The following is a 20,173-nucleotide window of genomic DNA, read 5'->3' as shown; positions in this document are numbered from 1 at the left end:
TAAAAGCATATTCCTGAACGGTATATAGACCTAGTAGATCCTGTGTATAGGACTTAAAGTTCAATCTGATACTACCTATAACTTCCTATAACAACCTATAACTTCAAAGGACTTGCAATATCATGTATTATGTAATACAGTTATATCACAAATATAAAGACAATGGTTTTCAAATACCTTTGTTTGTTGCTTTTCTATAATCCTGAGCACTATTTTGAGGCCTTTATTGGATTCCTTGACCCAGAAAACATAGGATTAGCATATTTAATTAAGTCTCTAGGTTGACTAGAAGCCGAGATCGCGCAAAATTTTTATTTTACGGCGGCCATTTTCAAAATCCAAAATGGCGGCCATGCAGGTGTCTGTGCAAATGCCAACATTGATTTTCAGATTCTCCATGCTCTGAAGATTCCAAAAATGTACAGGTTTGCTAATCCCAAAATTTTGAAAGAAATTATATTTGTTAACATAGTGAACCTGACTATCTTCATCACTGTCCTGAGTGTCATTTTCGCAAAGGTGTCTACGCAAATGTAAACATTAATTTTTGGATTCCTCATGCTCTGAATATTCCAAAAATGTATAGTTTTGCTAATCTACCAAAATTTTGAACGAAATTATATTTGTTAACAGTGAACCTGACTATAACTTGTTGTGCCTTTGTGCATACAGCTGTTCTGACATGTGTTTTTTACATCCAGACAGGAGGTGGGTCGTACTTTCTGTTTCTACCTTCTGAACCTACACTTGTCTGATTGACTCAGTCCTGCCATTTCCTTAAAGCCATTGGTGTTGGGCATTGATAATGATTTTATGCCCCCAGTGGTGATTGTAATAGCAGACAAGGATTTGTCCCGCCCCCCCCCCCCCCACCCCCCATTGGAGGAAGACCCTCTCATATTCAGGCCATTGGTGCTCCTATGGTTGGCAGCGAGTGCCCCGGAAGCATTGACGGAAAGAGAGTGGCAATTATATGTGGGAAAATTGCATGCTCAGTCAGGGTCGCCCAGATAGCTCAGATGGCAAAGCACTGGTACGGTTTTCCAGAGGACCTGGGTTTGATTCCTGGTCTGGTCGTGTAATTTTCCCACATATGTCAATTAATTAGTTATAATCATGTTCATTTATTTAATTGTGATAATGATTAGTTCTCCATCCCACTTGAGCTGACATTCTTCTTAGCCATTCCAAAGAGTCTTCTTTGTTTAGTCCAATTCTGTCCAACTCTTTTTTTCTTTTATACTTTCCTGTTATTCTATTATTTTTCCAGTTGGCGGTGTCACTGTGTGTGTGTGTGTGTGTGTGTGTGTGTGTGTGTGTGTGTGTGTGTGTGTGTGTGTGTGTGTGTGTGTGTGTGTGTGTGTGTGTGTGTCTCCATCTCTCCAGGCCATAACCTTTTATCAATTGGGCTTTTGTCATAAATTTTTCAAAACATAAAAACACTCAATTTGAAACATTTTTAAAGGAACAGCCAGCTTAGCAAGCAAAAGGAAGCTGATTGGTAATGGAACACACCCCTGGTGTGGGGGCAGGAGTGGGGGGGGGGGGGGGAGGAATGAAGTCACTACAACCATTGCCTTATGACTTGTCGTCCCATTTGCAAGTTTATTTGGTTGAGATTCCATAAGTAACAACCGAATACATCGACTTCAGAGAAAGTCTGACGTCAAGATGGTATTTCAGTGTGTGGACAGATTGACAGGACCCCACCAGGCCACTATTGAGTTTTGGCCAGGGGCCCCCAAATGACTAACACCACCTGTGCGCATGCACACCCACACACCTCTCTTATAGTATAGATAGAAGAAGAACCACCTTTAGAGACCATGTTTCCCCGCAGAGCAGGGGTTGGCCTTTGTCGGGCACCGTGGTCCCCTTTTTTGAAGCAATGTTTCATGGCCGGATGCCCTTCCTGCCGCCAACCCTGTTAGTCACCTCTTGCGACACACAGGGAATTACCAGTGAACTGGTACTCAATTTGCCGACCTCGGAAGGATGACAGGCCGAGTCAACCCCTCCGGCATTAATTCAGCGATCGACTGGGATTCAAACCCAGGATCCTAGGATCCCAAGCTGGCACTCTATCCGCTAAGCCAACACCAGGCTATACCTTATAGTATAGATGGAGAGCACAAATTAATAAAATGTACTTCTTTTTTTTTAACTGTCATCATCAATTACAAAGCAGACATAGGTGGGGCTTTGCATTTTGAGATGCTTTCCAGTTAGCTTTTTGTGGTAGACATGTCCTCTTTGTCCTCGATGCCCCTTTTTGTCCTCTCCAAACCACCCCTTCCTTATTCTATCTTACCTCCTCATCCTCCTCTTACTGCCTATGAAAGAGGTACTGCAGTATCGCAACATACAGAATAAAAACAAACTCTGCAGTGTGAGCATGCAATTCTGGGCTTGGCCTTGTAGTACCACATTATAACTATTTCCCTTTACCACTCCTGCTGCTCCGTCTTGCTATTCAACAGCACAACTATTCCAATCTCTCCTGCTGCTTCTCCCTTTACAAACGCTGCACTACACGTTTCTCCCCTTTTCCACCCATGCCCTCTATCCCACCATCGCTCTCCACTCTTCGTCCAATCACCATCCCTGCCATCTCACCCCATCACTGGCTCTCCTCCATCCTTCATATGTAATGCAGGATTCCGACATGAGACTCCATTCTAACAATAATTTCTCCTTACAGAATACAAAGACAGACAATAGAGCAAATGATGTCTTGTCACAGACAGAGATAAGTTTGCGTGTACATAGATCAGATAATAACCCACATTCAGATGTGCCCTTTACACACAATGACAAGTGTTTGCTTTGCTCAAAGTCAGCTGTCATCATCACACACAGCTCGTGTTGAAGACTTCATCGGAGCTTCATCAGTTACTAACATCCCCAGAAAGTATGTGTTGCGCAAGAACCGTGCCACCTTTATCAACGATTTTACCCAAATTAAATCTAAAGTGATTTCTTCTTTTTTTGATACAACATTAAGGCTCATTGAAGGGGGAGGTGACAAGGGAGTAAAAAAAAGACAACAAACCGACATTGGGCAGTGGGACATGAAGTAAGGGAATGAACGAATGGGTCAAAGATTTTGCCCATATTAAATCTAAAGTTATTACCCTTGCCAGAGGAGAGGGTATTGCATTTGGGTCCATCTGTTTGTCTGTCTGCACGGAACGTGAGTATGCTTTTCTCTGCAACCGTTGGTCCGACTGACATGAAATTTTCACTATTGGAGCAACTCCTCCTGTAGATTTAAAAAATATATGACGTCATAGGCCATGTGGTATGGGCATGTGGTGGTACAGGCGCCATCTTGGAAAAACTGAAAAACTTTGCACCTCTATATCTCTGAAAACGCTCCATGGAAGAAATTGAAACATGTCTCATTGTCAAGTACTCCCCATTGAGAACAACATTCACGATGATGTGATCGGTCCCTTCATTATATGACGTCATAATAAGACAAGTAAAACACTTCATCCGATCAGTTTGAAATGTCTTGAGCATGATCTATGCAAAAATTGTATGGGAGAATAAAATCGATGACATCATCGGTCACATGGTTCGGCAGCCATAATGGATTGAAGATCATCAATAAACTGTCATCAATAAATGGCTCAAATACAGCAGCTAATAAACACCACACAAAATACACCACATAAACACGTCTTGGCGAGGGTCTGCAATATCTGATTGCTCTTTCTTGTTTCTTTTTTTGATACAAGATTAAGGCTCGTTGAAGGGGGAGGTGACAAGGGGGGAAAAAAAAAAAAAAAGACAACAAACCGACGATGGGCAGTGGGCCACGAATGGAGAGAGAGAGAGAGAGAGAGAGAGAGAGAGCGAGAGAAAGAGAGAGCGAGAGAGAGAAAGAGAGAGCGAGAGAGAGAAAGAGAGAGCGAGAGAGAGAAAGAGAGAGCGAGAGAGAGAAAGAGAGAGCGAGAGAGAGAAAGAGAGAGCGAGAGAGAGAAAGAGAGAGCGAGAGAGAGAAAGAGAGAGCGAGAGAGAGAAAGAGAGAGCGAGAGAGAGAAAGAGAGAGCGAGAGAGAGAAAGAGAGAGCGAGAGAGAGAAAGAGAGAGCGAGAGAGAGAAAGAGAGAGCGAGAGAGAGAAAGAGAGAGCGAGAGAGAGAAAGAGAGAGCAAGAGAGAGAAAGAGAGAGCGAGAGAGAGAAAGAGAGAGCGAGAGAGAGAAAGAGAGAGCGAGAGAGAGAAAGAGAGAGCGAGAGAGAGAAAGAGAGAGCGAGAGAGAGAAAGAGAGAGCGAGAGAGAGAAAGTGAGAGCGAGAAAGTGAGAGCGAGAGAGAGAAAGAGAGAGCGAGAGAGAGAAAGAGAGAGCGAGAGAGAGAAAGAGAGAGCGAGAGAGAGAAAAAGAGAGCGAGAGAGAGAAAGAGAGAGCGAGAGCGAGAGAGTGAGAGGGAGAGGGAGAGGGAGAGGGAGAGGGAGAGGGAGAGGGAGAGGGAGAGCGAGAGGGAGAGCGAGAGCGAGAGAGAGAGAGAGAGAGAGAGAGAGAGAGGACAGGGGGAGGAAAAACAGTGGTCTAGAAGGGATGATAAGGTTAGGTAAGGTAAATGGGTGTAGAAAAGACAAGTCAGGAGACGACGATGGTTCACGAATGAGCGGTATTCAATGACAAAGATCAAAACCGACATTGAAAATATATAAATAGGAATGTATTATCTGTTATGAGACTAGTTAGCTCCACAATACCGAAAATTCGGTTCGATTCCGACAACTTTGAAAATTTGACCTTTGTGACCTTGAAATGTCAAAAACGAAGGTTACTGACCTTGAAATGAGATAGAAAATAATGTATAATGAGTTATGAGGTTAGTTAGCTACACAATACCGAAAATTCGGTTCGATTCCAACAACTTTGAAAATTTGACCTTTGTGACCTTCAAAGGTCAAAGATTCTGTAATTTGTTGGAAAACTTGTATTTCATGATGTATGTGATAATATAAGATCATGTACGACATTTTACCCTATCAGGAAGCGAACAATGTAATAAAACCATCACAAATCGACTTTTCTAAATTCCGTGACCTTGTGACCTTGACCTTGGGGCGAAAATGAAAAATCGAGCTCCGTGGGGCGAGACACATGACATTGGCCTAATCAAATATCGAAACCCCTCTCAGATTCCACCAACTCCCTCAGAGAAGATGTAGCTTGAAATCGATTACCCCCCTAAAAATCCATCTTTTTCGGGCGTGGCTCCGCCCACAATGGGTGCAATACGCCCACTCTAGGCAGGACAAAACGAGATCATGATATCAACCTCCCACCCAAGTTTCATCAAGATCGGATGATATCATCGGGTAGTTATGCTGCGGACAGACAGACACACAGCCCAGACAGACACACACCCATGACGAATATAGTGGTCACTTTGTTTGATAACTCGTGAACCAATAACAGGTAGGGATGGGTGATGGCATGAAATAATGTATCATCTGCATTAAACCTTGGAGGGAAGAGTGGGTTTGAACAGCCTCAAGAAGGTAGTTCAGCAAACAGGGTGGGGTGTAGGGGAGAGGGACAAAAGAGTTGAGGTGTGCAGTCAGCCTAGATTTTGGGAATTGAACCAGGAGGGGGTAACTTAAAGAACAAGTGAATCCCAGAGGAGATGTGGAGGGTCGGAGGGTGTGCGAGACTGGAGAGGGGGTAAAAAGCAGAGAGGTCGCAAATCTGTCTGTGATCTGACAGGTCTTGTGCTTCGACCTCATTGCAATTCGGCATGAATATATTATTATTTAACAAAACGGACGAAGAGTGAAAATGCAACAATGAGTGTGTGACAAAATTCCAAACAGCCATGAAAAATCTACAAACTCACATTAATCGTTAAATACTTGTGCACAGTCAGTTTGCACACAATGGATGAAGATCCCACATGCTTTTCTTTCCCCCAAAAATATAAAAAATATATGATCCAAGACTCGAAAATCAAGTCAACAAAGTTTCCAATCATCTTGTTGCAGAATAGCATTTCCCTTTAGCACAAGCGTTTTTGTGTGGAGGAAACGGATTAAGCAATGCAGATTGATTGGCATCAAATATAAGGAAAAATAGGCAACAATAATTGTCTCATTACTTTGGATTAAAATCCGATTTAGTGTGTTAATCCAAACATCCTGTCTTAATAATACAGGTACAAACTATCTTATGTTATCAGAGAACAAAAGGTTCAAGAGCCTTAGTCAAACATTGGGGAGGAAGTGAGGTGTGGAGGTCGAGAGGGAAGAGGGGAGAGAGCTGGCACATCCAAAACCTATTATGTGTGTATGAATGGAAGACGCCTTCTCGTGACATCATAGACCTGCACTTCTCTCGTGCAAGTAGAGCAGCACAACCAGCAGAAAACAGCAAAGTGACCAAAACCAACAGTACTATATTGAAATGTTATCTCGAAAAAGAGGAGAAAGACATTTAGGCCATGGGCCAGATATGGTCCTCGTGCACCCCCCTCCCCCCCCCACCCCCCCCACAACTCTACCACCCCATATATTTTTGAAGCACTCGGGTCCCCTCAACATGAAATCAACTGGTAACAGTAAATAAACTGGTTCTTACTATTCATTTTTCACACATATTTGATGGCACCCTTAAAATATATCTTTTCCGTGTCGTTATGTTCCCTGAGATGGCTGAAAGTGGTCCGAGTTATACAAGTTATATATCATCTGAAAGGTAATTATCTGCTGGTCATTATAAATGGCATATGTTTTAGATTTAGTGTTACCATTGGCCTCAAACATCAAGTCGAACAGCGATACCCCATGTTTCGCTGTGCCAACGTAACACAGACTAAGATATTCAAACTAATATTTCAAATCCAGCCGCACTAGACTTGATTGACATTAACAACAACTTTCTGGACATTCTTCATAAAAATACCTTTCATTTGATACCAAATGTGTGTTCTTACCAGTAAACATCTATCAGATATGACACCGTAAACAGCCCGCAGGTGTGCCGACAATTGCCGCATATGCTTCTCAGATGATCCATGTGGTAACACTGTGTTAACTTTCAACACAATTAAATATGAATTGCTAAATTCACACACAATCACACCTTATTTGTTACAGTATAACAACATTGCTGCTTTCTAGCTGAGCAACATACAATGCTCTCAAGTCTGATAGTTTCACAACCTTGTGGCTATGTAACACCTCCTTATCTACAACATCACAAACTACTTCAAAAGCTTTCTTGTGAACTTCTTCTAGTTCTAGCTGATGTTCTAGCTGATGTTCTAGCTGATGTTCTAGCTGATGTTAGATTCTAGCTGATGTTCTAGCTGATGCTAGATTCCAGCTGATGCTCTAGCTGATGTTAGATTCTAGCTGATGTTCTAGCTGATGTTCTAGCTGATGCTCTAGCTGATGTTAGATTCTAGCTGATGTTCTAGCTGATGCTAGATTCTAGCTGATGCTCTAGCTGATGCTAGATTCTAGCTGATGTTCTAGCTGATGTTCTAGCTGATGCTCTAGCTGATGTTCTAGCTGATGTTCTAGCTGATGCTAGATTCTAGCTGATGCTAGATTCTAGCTGATGTTCTAGCTGATGCTAGATTCTAGCTGATGTTCTAGCTGATGCTAGATTCTAGCTGATGCTAGATTCTAGCTGATGTTCTAGCTGATGCTAGATTCTAGCTGATGTTCTAGCTGATGCTAGATTCCAGCTGATGTTCTAGCTGATGCTAGATTCTAGCTGATGTTCTAGCTCATGCTAGATTCCAGCAGATGTTCTAGCTGATGTTCTAGCTGATGTTAGATTCTAGCTGATGTTCTAGCTGATGCTAGATTCCAGCTGATGTTCTAGCTGATGCTAGATTCTAGCTGATGTTCTAGCTGATGCTAGATTCCAGCTGATGTTCTAGCTGATGTTCTAGCTGATGCTCTAGCTGATGTTAGATTCTAGCTGATGTTCTAGCTCATGCTAGATTCTAGCTGATGCTCTAGCTGATGCTAGATTCTAGCTGATGTTCCAGCTGATGCTAGATTCCAGCTGATGTTCTAGCTGATGCTAGATTCTAGCTGATGTTCTAGCTGATGCTAGATTCTAGCTGATGTTCTAGCTGATGCTAGATTCCAGCTGATGTTCTAGCTGATGTTCTAGCTGATGCTCTAGCTGATGTTAGATTCTAGCTGATGTTCTAGCTCATGCTAGATTCTAGCTGATGCTCTAGCTGATGCTAGATTCTAGCTGATGTTCTAGCTGATGCTAGATTCCAGCTGATGTTCTAGCTGATGTTCTAGCTGATGCTCTAGCTGATGTTAGATTCTAGCTGATGTTCTAGCTGATGCTAGATTCTAGCTGATGTTCTAGCTGATGCTAGATTCCAGCTGATGTTCTAGCTGATGCTAGATTCTAGCTGATGTTCTAGCTGATGCTAGATTCTAGCTGATGTTCTAGCTGATGCTAGATTCTAGCTGATGTTCTAGCTGATGCTAGATTCTAGCTGATGTTTTAGCTGATGTTCTAGCTGATGTTCTAGCTGATGCTAGATTCTAGCTGATGTTTTAGCTGATGTTCTAGCTGATGTTCTAGCTGATGCTAGATTCTAGCTGATGTTTTAGCTGATGCTAGATTCCAGCTGATGTTCTAGCTGATGTTCTAGCTGATGCTCTAGCTGATGTTAGATTCTAGCTGATGTTCTAGCTGATGCTAGATTCCAGCTGATGTTCTAGCTGATGCTAGATTCTAGCTGATGTTCTAGCTGATGCTAGATTCCAGCTGATGTTCTAGCTGATGTTCTAGCTGATGCTCTAGCTGATGTTAGATTCTAGCTGATGTTCTAGCTCATGCTAGATCCTAGCTGATGCTCTAGCTGATGCTAGATTCTAGCTGATGTTCTAGCTGATGCTAGATTCCAGCTGATGTTCTAGCTGATGCTAGATTCTAGCTGATGTTCTAGCTGATGCTAGATTCTAGCTGATGTTCTAGCTGATGCTAGATTCCAGCTGATGTTCTAGCTGATGTTCTAGCTGATGCTCTAGCTGATGTTAGATTCTAGCTGATGTTCTAGCTCATGCTAGATTCTAGCTGATGCTCTAGCTGATGCTAGATTCTAGCTGATGTTCTAGCTGATGCTAGATTCCAGCTGATGTTCTAGCTGATGTTCTAGCTGATGCTCTAGCTGATGTTAGATTCTAGCTGATGTTCTAGCTGATGATAGATTCTAGCTGATGTTCTAGCTGATGCTCTAGCTGATGTTAGATTCTAGCTGATGTTCTAGCTGATGCTAGATTCTAGCTGATGCTCTAGCTGATGCTAGATTCTAGCTGATGTTCTAGCTGATGTTCTAGCTGATGCTCTAGCTGATGTTCTAGCTGATGTTCTAGCTGATGCTAGATTCTAGCTGATGCTAGATTCTAGCTGATGTTCTAGCTGATGCTAGATTCTAGCTGATGTTCTAGCTGATGCTAGATTCTAGCTGATGTTCTAGCTGATGCTAGATTCTAGCTGATGCTAGATTCTAGCTGATGTTCTAGCTGATGCTAGATTCTAGCTGATGTTCTAGCTGATGTTCTAGCTGATGCTAGATTCCAGCTGATGTTCTAGCTGATGCTAGATTCTAGCTGATGTTCTAGCTCATGCTAGATTCCAGCAGATGTTCTAGCTGATGTTCTAGCTGATGCTCTAGCTGATGTTAGATTCTAGCTGATGTTCTAGCTGATGCTAGATTCCAGCTGATGTTCTAGCTGATGCTAGATTCTAGCTGATGTTCTAGCTGATGCTAGATTCCAGCTGATGTTCTAGCTGATGCTCCAGCTGATGTTAGATTCTAGCTGATGTTCTAGCTCATGCTAGATTCTAGCTGATGCTCTAGCTGATGCTAGATTCTAGCTGATGTTCTAGCTGATGCTAGATTCCAGCTGATGTTCTAGCTGATGCTAGATTCTAGCTGATGTTCTAGCTGATGCTAGATTCTAGCTGATGTTCTAGCTGATGCTAGATTCCAGCTGATGTTCTAGCTGATGTTCTAGCTGATGCTCTAGCTGATGTTCTAGCTCATGCTAGATTCTAGCTGATGCTCTAGCTGATGCTAGATTCTAGCTGATGTTCTAGCTGATGCTAGATTCCAGCTGATGTTCTAGCTGATGTTCTAGCTGATGCTCTAGCTGATGTTAGATTCTAGCTGATGTTCTAGCTGATGCTAGATTCTAGCTGATGCTCTAGCTGATGCTAGATTCTAGCTGATGTTCTAGCTGATGTTCTAGCTGATGCTCTAGCTGATGTTAGATTCTAGCTGATGTTCTAGCTGATGTTCTAGCTGATGCTCTAGCTGATGTTAGATTCTAGCTGATGTTCTAGCTGATGCTAGATTCTAGCTGATGTTCTAGCTGATGCTCTAGCTGATGTTAGATTCTAGCTGATGTTCTAGCTGATGTTCTAGCTGATGCTCTAGCTGATGTTAGATTCTAGCTGATGTTCTAGCTGATGCTAGATTCTAGCTGATGCTCTAGCTGATGCTAGATTCTAGCTGATGTTCTAGCTGATGTTCTAGCTGATGCTCTAGCTGATGCTAGATTCTAGCTGATGTTCTAGCTGATGTTCTAGCTGATGCTCTAGCTGATGTTAGATTCTAGCTGATGTTCTAGCTGATGTTCTAGCTGATGCTCTAGCTGATGTTAGATTCTAGCTGATGTTCTAGCTGATGCTCTAGCTGATGCTAGATTCTAGCTGATGTTCTAGCTGATGTTCTAGCTGATGTTCTAACTGATGCTCTAGCTGATGTTAGATTCTAGCTGATGTTCTAGCTGATGCTCTAGCTGATGCTAGATTCTAGCTGATGTTCTAGCTGATGCTCTAGCTGATGTTAGATTCTAGCTGATGTTCTAGCTGATGTTCTAGCTGATGCTCTAGCTGATGTTAGATTCTAGCTGATGTTCTAGCTGATGCTAGATTCTAGCTGATGCTCTAGCTGATGCTAGATTCTAGCTGATGTTCTAGCTGATGCTCTAGCTGATGCTAGATTCTAGCTGATGTTCTAGCTGATGTTCTAGCTGATGCTCTAGCTGATGCTAGATTCTAGCTGATGCTCTAGCTGATGGTAGATTCTAGCTGATGTTCTAGCTGATGTTCTAGCTGATGCTCTAGCTGATGTTCTAGCTGATGTTCTAGCTGATGCTAGATTCTAGCTGATGCTAGATTCTAGCTGATGTTCTAGCTGATGCTAGATTCTAGCTGATGTTCTAGCTGATGCTAGATTCTAGCTGATGTTCTAGCTGATGCTAGATTCTAGCTGATGCTAGATTCTAGCTGATGTTCTAGCTGATGCTAGATTCTAGCTGATGTTCTAGCTGATGTTCTAGCTGATGCTAGATTCCAGCTGATGTTCTAGCTGATGCTAGATTCTAGCTGATGTTCTAGCTCATGCTAGATTCCAGCAGATGTTCTAGCTGATGTTCTAGCTGATGCTCTAGCTGATGTTAGATTCTAGCTGATGTTCTAGCTGATGCTAGATTCCAGCTGATGTTCTAGCTGATGCTAGATTCTAGCTGATGTTCTAGCTGATGCTAGATTCCAGCTGATGTTCTAGCTGATGCTCCAGCTGATGTTAGATTCTAGCTGATGTTCTAGCTCATGCTAGATTCTAGCTGATGCTCTAGCTGATGCTAGATTCTAGCTGATGTTCTAGCTGATGCTAGATTCCAGCTGATGTTCTAGCTGATGCTAGATTCTAGCTGATGTTCTAGCTGATGCTAGATTCTAGCTGATGTTCTAGCTGATGCTAGATTCCAGCTGATGTTCTAGCTGATGTTCTAGCTGATGCTCTAGCTGATGTTCTAGCTCATGCTAGATTCTAGCTGATGCTCTAGCTGATGCTAGATTCTAGCTGATGTTCTAGCTGATGCTAGATTCCAGCTGATGTTCTAGCTGATGTTCTAGCTGATGCTCTAGCTGATGTTAGATTCTAGCTGATGTTCTAGCTGATGCTAGATTCTAGCTGATGCTCTAGCTGATGCTAGATTCTAGCTGATGTTCTAGCTGATGTTCTAGCTGATGCTCTAGCTGATGTTAGATTCTAGCTGATGTTCTAGCTGATGTTCTAGCTGATGCTCTAGCTGATGTTAGATTCTAGCTGATGTTCTAGCTGATGCTAGATTCTAGCTGATGTTCTAGCTGATGCTCTAGCTGATGTTAGATTCTAGCTGATGTTCTAGCTGATGTTCTAGCTGATGCTCTAGCTGATGTTAGATTCTAGCTGATGTTCTAGCTGATGCTAGATTCTAGCTGATGCTCTAGCTGATGCTAGATTCTAGCTGATGTTCTAGCTGATGTTCTAGCTGATGCTCTAGCTGATGCTAGATTCTAGCTGATGTTCTAGCTGATGTTCTAGCTGATGCTCTAGCTGATGTTAGATTCTAGCTGATGTTCTAGCTGATGTTCTAGCTGATGCTCTAGCTGATGTTAGATTCTAGCTGATGTTCTAGCTGATGCTCTAGCTGATGCTAGATTCTAGCTGATGTTCTAGCTGATGTTCTAGCTGATGTTCTAACTGATGCTCTAGCTGATGTTAGATTCTAGCTGATGTTCTAGCTGATGCTCTAGCTGATGCTAGATTCTAGCTGATGTTCTAGCTGATGCTCTAGCTGATGTTAGATTCTAGCTGATGTTCTAGCTGATGTTCTAGCTGATGCTCTAGCTGATGTTAGATTCTAGCTGATGTTCTAGCTGATGCTAGATTCTAGCTGATGCTCTAGCTGATGCTAGATTCTAGCTGATGTTCTAGCTGATGCTCTAGCTGATGCTAGATTCTAGCTGATGTTCTAGCTGATGTTCTAGCTGATGCTCTAGCTGATGCTAGATTCTAGCTGATGCTCTAGCTGATGGTAGATTCTAGCTGATGTTCTAGCTGATGTTCTAGCTGATGCTCTAGCTGATGTTCTAGCTGATGTTCTAGCTGATGCTAGATTCTAGCTGATGCTAGATTCTAGCTGATGCTAGATTCTAGCTGATGTTCTAGCTGATGCTAGATTCTAGCTGATGTTCTAGCTGATGCTAGATTCTAGCTGATGTTCTAGCTGATGCTAGATTCTAGCTGATGTTCTAGCTGGTAAATTTCTGAATAGTAGCGAGTGGTTGACAAAGCTGCTTCATTTGCAACATGCATGTATTCCTGTAACTAAATCGAGGTAAAGTGTGACTTAATAATATATTGTCAAGTAACAATGAGCAATTGAATGATATTTCACTTTCCAATTAAAGCACCTTCCATGACTGACGATGTCTATCAACGCGATCATTTCGTGCAGGTATCGCGATTGTAGGCATACCTGCATTCTGTTTGAAGTGTCATATCTGATAGATTTTTATTGACAAAAATACACATTTGGTATCAAATGAAAGGTATTTTTATGAAGAATGTCCAGAAAGTTGTTGTTAATGTCAATCAAGTCTAGTGCGGCTGGATTTGAAATATTAGTTTGAATATCTTAGTCAGTGTTACGTTGGCACAGCGAAACATGGGGTATAGCTGTTCGACTTGATGTTTGAGGCCAATGGTAACACTAAATCTAAAATATATGCCATTTATAATGACCAGCAGATAATTACCTTTCAGATGATATATAACTTATATAACTCGGACCACTTTCAGCTATCTCAGGGAACATAACGACACGGAAAATATATATTTTAAGGGTGCCATCAAATATGTGTGAAAAATGAATAGTAAGAACCAGTTTATTTACTGTTACCAGTTGATTTCATGTTGAGGGGACCCGAGTGCTTCAAAAATATATGGGGTGGTAGAGTTGTGGGGGGGGGGGGGGGGGGGGGGTGCACGAGGACCATATCTGGCCTATGGCCTAATTGGTTTTGTGCGTTTTCATTGCAGCGCCAGGTGTGCGGGCAACGACTTATTACTCCCGCCAAGGAGTAATGCATTCGATCGTGTCCGTCCGTATGTGTGTGTGTTCGTATGTTCGTATGTTCATGTGTTTGTGAACAAGATATCTGGAAAAGTTCTGAACGGACTTGGATGAAAGTTGGTGGGATGATTGCCCTTGGGATAAGGAAGAATTGATTAGTTTTTGGTGAAGCTCAGGATATTATTCCGGATCCAGGAAATTTTTTTGGGAATTTTTTTTCTGTTTTACTGCATTAAAGCATTTATTCTTATTCTTAAATGATGTTTTTCTCCTCTAATTCCGAGATATATCAAAATAAATTCTCTGACAGTCAGGGCTTACTTTCTTTTTCATTTATTGTTTTGGGGAGAGGGGATGTTAAACAAAACGTATTATTCCAACTAGACCCACGGCGGGAGCATGCGCTCTACTGAGTGGCGTTCTAGTTGCAAATGTAATAATGTTGCAAATGTAATAATGCAACGATTTGAATAAGCCTGAGGGGCTGAAGGAAAACGTCATGAGGATATTTTAAAAATAAGCAATATCAATGGCCTAATAGTAGCTCCTCTATGATCGTATCCTTTTTGATGCAACAGAAAAATGCATATACAACAGGTTGGGTGACCCAATTAGGATTAGGATCGAGTTATTTAGACCTTAGTAAAACGTCAAGAAGATCATTGTCTAAAGCAATAAATAAATAAATAAAAACTTTGCGGCATTGACTGATATGCCCCCACCCACATTATTACATCATTACAGATATTTCTCCCAAGTTTGATTTAAATCCCTTCAGCAGTTCTCAAGTTGTCACATTTTTACCTGACATGCCCTCTGACCTTTGACCTCTTGGTGCCACAATCCAATTAGTTCATCTTTGCATAATACATATATACTTGTACCAAGTTTGTTCAAAATCCCATCACTGGTTCACAAGTTGGCACGGCAACATAATTTTTTACTTAACATGACCTCTCACATTTGACCTTTGGACCCCAAAATGTAATCCGATTATCTTTGCATCATAATATATAATTATACCAAGTTTGGTGAAAATTCCATGACTGGTTCACAGGTTTGCTCGGTAACAGAAGTTTCACCCAATGGGACGTCTGAAATTTGACCTTTGACCTCTTGGACCAAAAAGCTAATCAGTTCAACTTTACATCATTCTACATACCTGTACCAACTTTGACTTAGATCCCTTCAGCCGTTCTCAAGTTATAAACGGATTACAGACCATGACCTTTGACCCCATGACCCGAAAATCTAATCAGTTCATCTTCCCCTCATTATACATATCTGCACCAACTTTGACTTGGATCCCTTCAGCCGTTCTCAAGTTATCACAGCAACAAAAACCTAACACGGATGGACGGACGGACAACCCGAAAACGTAATGCCTCCAGACTCCAGCGACCACGATCCTTCGTATATTGCTTTCCTTTCTGCATTTGGAATACTAGGGCGTGCCCGTACGTGGGTGCAAAAAAACATGCGTGCAAACAACAACAACAAAAAAAAACTTTGAAACCACGTGGCAGTAACGACCACAGAACCCCCCCCCTCTATTTACATGAAATGGTTTGGTCCATTCGCAAAGCCAAAGCGAACGGCTTGCGAGTACGGTAGAACCCCCCCCCCCCCCCTCTATTTACATGAAATGGTTTGGTCCATTCGCAAAGCCAAAGCGAACGGCGAACGGCTAAATCGCCATGGATCGGTAACTACTTCTCCGATTAATATGAAACCTTGAAAAGGCACATCCTCAGGTCCCCAGCAATATACCTGGCAAGTTTCAAGTATATCGGACCCGTGGTTGTCGAGAAACAGCGGTCACAGACAAACAAACACACAGACACACACACAGACACACACACAGAGATTACTGGAATTATAGATAGATTAATATTTAAACACAAATGGTTTGATTCCCCACATGGAATCGGTTCACAATGAAGCTGGAGGCAAGCCAAGCTCCTCCCCCTCTCCCTGCCAAAGGGGACACCCAACATAAGATGGATGATCAGACAAAACGACCTCATTTCATGTTTTAACCTAAATTTGATTAAGAATTGAAAGTTTTTATTTTGACATTTCCATGCGTTGTCCAGCATTCCCCCAAGTTTCTGCAGGGCACACACAACCTGTCAGCAACCTCTATATGGTGAAATCCCAAAATCCAGGATCACTGCTCACCTCCACTCATTCGTTAATCTTTCCCCCCAAATGTGGAACCAACTTCCACATTCTCCTCAATCTCAATCTTCCCTCCAGGTCTTCAGGACAGCTATTCACCACCATCTCAGATCATCCCCATCCAAAACCATGATCTTTTCCACACCTGTTAACCCTATCCCCAAGACTGCCTCCTTCTAAGTTTACAGTTTATCGTTCCTGAGAGTTTGCGGCTGTATGCGTCTTGTCCATCCCGTGCATCCTCCCCTAGCCCTCATTCTTCCGCACATCCTATATTTCTCAAAATCTCCCTATATTTTGTCCTCAACCCTGCTGCTGTTATGTTTACCCCATCACTCTCTACTGTTCCTTTTGTTCTGCTATGTCCCAATCCATTCTATGTTCTAGCTCCTCCATGAGCCTCGACTTTGTATACAAAAATAATCCAAAAAAAGATCACCAAGTGCCCCATTCAGGCATTGGGATATGAATCTTTCATTCAAATAAACCAAAACAAAGTTTGTTAAAACATTTTAATGAAACACCCAGTGTAAGGAAGCAGCATCTAAACAATAAGGTAGAAAATAACAATAAAGATGAAGATACAGCTACTGTAGATGCAATTAATTAATTAGGTAGGCAAGTCCGATGGTCCTATATGCACATCTGACTGAGCAAAACAAAGTGGTCAGCTCCCAGGTGAACCAGCGTGGTCGTGAAGGTGACAACCAATCCAACCACCCTTCGTAAACCTATTTATTGTACCTGTGTCAATATTCTTAAATAATCACGATCATCTTCATAAATTGTGCACAACAGTAAACAAATCCATCACCTCTGGAGACTTAATGCATTTTCCTTGTCATTTTGTAGGCACAGTGTAAATCGGATCGCAAAGATATTCGATCAAGTGAAGTTAAACATAAAAAACATTGAGGCACACACTCGACCCTAAGGTCTTGAGTATGGAACGTTTTCACCACGTGATATGCACGACACGCCTCAAGGTAGTCGTGGACCTGTTCTTAGGATGGTCCAGGAGAACCAAGATCATCTGCATTACCTGCAACGGTGTCAGAGTGCTCAGCCGGGCCCTTTTTCTGCACAATCTTTGGCTCCACTTCTGGCACGTAGAAATGGGACTGCCTGGCAAGCGGAAGGAAGTAGTGAATGGTGTCGGCGGTGTACACCTCGACGCAAGGGTGCGCACAAAGCTTGCGTTCCTGTTGCGTGCGCACAAAAAGAGCATAGGGAAAAGTTCAGCAGTCAAGGAAAAACATCTTCACTTCTTTGCCACTCTAAAACCCCTGACACATCACTCCCAAAATTAAGCACATAAATTGGGTCTATCGTTGATGCAAGATGTGATGGGTGCAGCACTGCTAAACTGTGGAAGCAGTGGAAAGGAAAACCGGCATGACGGACAATTAGGATCAACATGGTCAGGTTGTTAGAGAAGTCAGAGATAAAACCAGGTATTTTTTTTAAAAGTCTGGGTTTGAAATCTGACGCAGCTATAAGCTGCCATCCTGGTGTTTCACAGACAGGCAGAACATCATATTATAAAGGGATTGCTTAATCGTCAGGTTATGCACTCTTGACTTCCGTTGAAGAAACATTCACTTGCCAGTGATAATGCGTGCCAGTGCGGTGCTTTTGACCAGTCATAACCAAGTCAGGCAGTGGAGGGAGAAAATCTGATGCAAATGGATCACATTGAGGCACACACTCGACCCTAAGGTCTTGAGTATGGAACGTTTTCACCACGTGATATGCACGACACGCCTCATCTGCCTCACCTCCTCACGCACTCCTCCGACCTCCTCACTCACACCTCTTCTGATCTCTTCTCCCATCACTTGCATCTCCTGCCCAGATGCCACCCTCATCTGCTCCATTTCCTCCCTGTGAGCATCCAATTTAGTTTCTACCCCCATTCTGACCCCCTCTATCTGCTTCATGCGGGGGGGGGGGGGGGGGGGGGAGGGCATAAAATTCCTGAGCCTCACGACCAGCGGAGTGACACAAATCCGGTAACCTGCGAGCGAATGCCTTCACTTGATGTCCCGACCTAACGACGTCCAGAAAAGACGATAAAAAAGCAAGGCCAATTCCCACATCAGAGAAAAATTCACACCAAGCTGGGAAGATGATGATCGATGGGAGAGATGTGGTGGTGAAAGCTGGGATGCTGAAGGTGGAAGGAAGATGGTAGTGATTCCCCCATCACCACTCAAAGAAAGAATATTAAATGAGCCTTTCTGGAGTCCAGCTTTAATCAGGTTCAGATTTTTAAATGCTCTTTACAGGAGCGAGGCTCATGGACGAGCAAGTTAGATCTGACAGTGGGACAGACATGAATGGAATTCTCGAACTGGAAAGAGGGAAGAGAGGAGGGGAGGAAACACAAACTATCAAGATGATTGGGTTAGGAAATGTTAATGGGGAAAGGAATAAAGATCATGGGTCAGAATTGTGGATGACAAGACATGGTGGCGCTCTTTGCTTGAAGCTCTAGATGGAAGAGCAAGACAGAACAGCCTCTGAAAGATGGTTCCATAGACAGAAGAGAGGAATGAATAAAAGTGTTGAGCTGTGCAGTCAAAATAAGTAAATAAAGATTTGCTCCATTAAACTCCCTCAAGTGTTAAGTTAATACCCTGGTATGTTTCGTCATCAATTGGATCTCTTTACATTCATTACGGCTACAAAAACTAATTAGCGAATTGCTCTATTTCGCGGTGCCAATAAAGCAGATACTTGAAGATTGCAGCAAATTTGCTGACAGGATGAAACGTGCGGACATGCAGCCGCACACTAACGATCCACGCATCCGAAGACCGTCGGCAACAAGAACTCCTGCACCTCCATTTGAGTCATTCATTATGCTGCCGGTTATATACAGGTCGTCTCATCAAAGACCAACACAAGAAATGCATTAACTCGTACGGCTGGCTATAAGATGATGCCAATGAGAATAGGCACGAATCAACAACGGAGGTTACAGTTCACCTGAATTCTAATAAGTGACTTAAAAGCTTATAAGTTCATTCATTGCCTCCACTGTTTTCTTCGGTGACAACTCGTGCGTCAAAGAAAGTAAGAAAGCACATTTTGTCCCTCAGCAATGGACTAGGCCGGACAGGATGGCCTAGAGGTACACACACACACTCGCCTCTAAACCTAGAGGTGTGCACACTGAAATCCCGACCCAGCTATAAACCGTCATCCCAGTGTTTCACAGGCACGGCGATTCATAAAGGTGTGCGCCGTCCCTCAATGGACATTAAACGGACGTCCTGTGCTCCGGCATTAGTTGGTGGGCGTTAAAGATCCCACGGTGTCCTTCGTGGAGAGTAGACGAGCTAACCCTGGCACCATGACCAAATTACAAATTCCTGCCCTAACCAGCAGAGAGAACTGCATCAGTGGCACAGCCATTCCCTCAGCCAATGATGCTACCCCACAGTCTTATGCTGCATACAAAGAAAGAAGAAGAAATGTACTAAACATTCCCAGTCCTCAAGATTTTATATTGTAGATGGTCAATTGGTCATGGCCGGATTCCTATAAACTAGTTCTATCAGGTACCCCTAAAGCCAATAAACCAAATATGTTGATTCTAGGCACAGAGTTAGCGGAGGAATGGTTTCATCACAACAAATCCAGCATTGCTCATTCTAATCATGCAGATGGGTGTGCACAGCTTTACTTCTCCAAAGACCCTGTAGGGTGAGGTCTTTGACATGTTCAGGGGCAAAGATACCCACCCAAATGACTATTTGTGGAGATGTTCAAAAGAGCTCCAAGGAATTTTGCAACTGCCTCATCTGTGTGCACTCATTTGGACCAGAACTTATGTGGTTGGAATGGCAAGCCGTATAATGTATATTCAATGACATCACGATGAATTTTGTAAGTAGCAATTTCAGTTGCTGCTGACCTGTTTCTAGCCTATTTATACTTGAAACACAGCAGAACAACAAAGCAATCAAAGATTGCACACCCTCGCCAGGATGTGTGTGGTTTTGTCTTTGGGGTCCTCAGGATCTTTTTGGTCCTCTGGGTCTTTTTGGTGCTCTGGGTCTTTTTGGTCCTCTGGGTCTTTTT

At 42.7% G+C, this 20,173-nt stretch overlaps 1 protein-coding gene across 1 annotated transcript in view; it reads right to left on the bottom strand.

Moving 5' to 3' along the window:
* LOC137425559 (uncharacterized) overlaps window positions 1–20,173 on the bottom strand; it is a 180,192-nt gene that overhangs the window by 157,047 nt on the left and 2,972 nt on the right. Inside the window, exon 2 of the mRNA XM_078775338.1 lies at window positions 17,127–17,286. Within this exon, the coding sequence (XP_078631464.1) occupies window positions 17,127–17,286 (160 nt within the window). The remainder of the gene's footprint in view (window positions 1–17,126; window positions 17,287–20,173) is intronic.

The sequence above is a fragment of the Myxine glutinosa genome, chromosome 4 (assembly GCF_964187855.1).
Source record: "Myxine glutinosa chromosome 4, kmMyxGlut1.1, whole genome shotgun sequence".
NCBI lineage: Eukaryota > Metazoa > Chordata > Myxini > Myxiniformes > Myxinidae > Myxine > Myxine glutinosa.
This window is presented reverse-complemented; position numbering and strand designations above follow the sequence as displayed.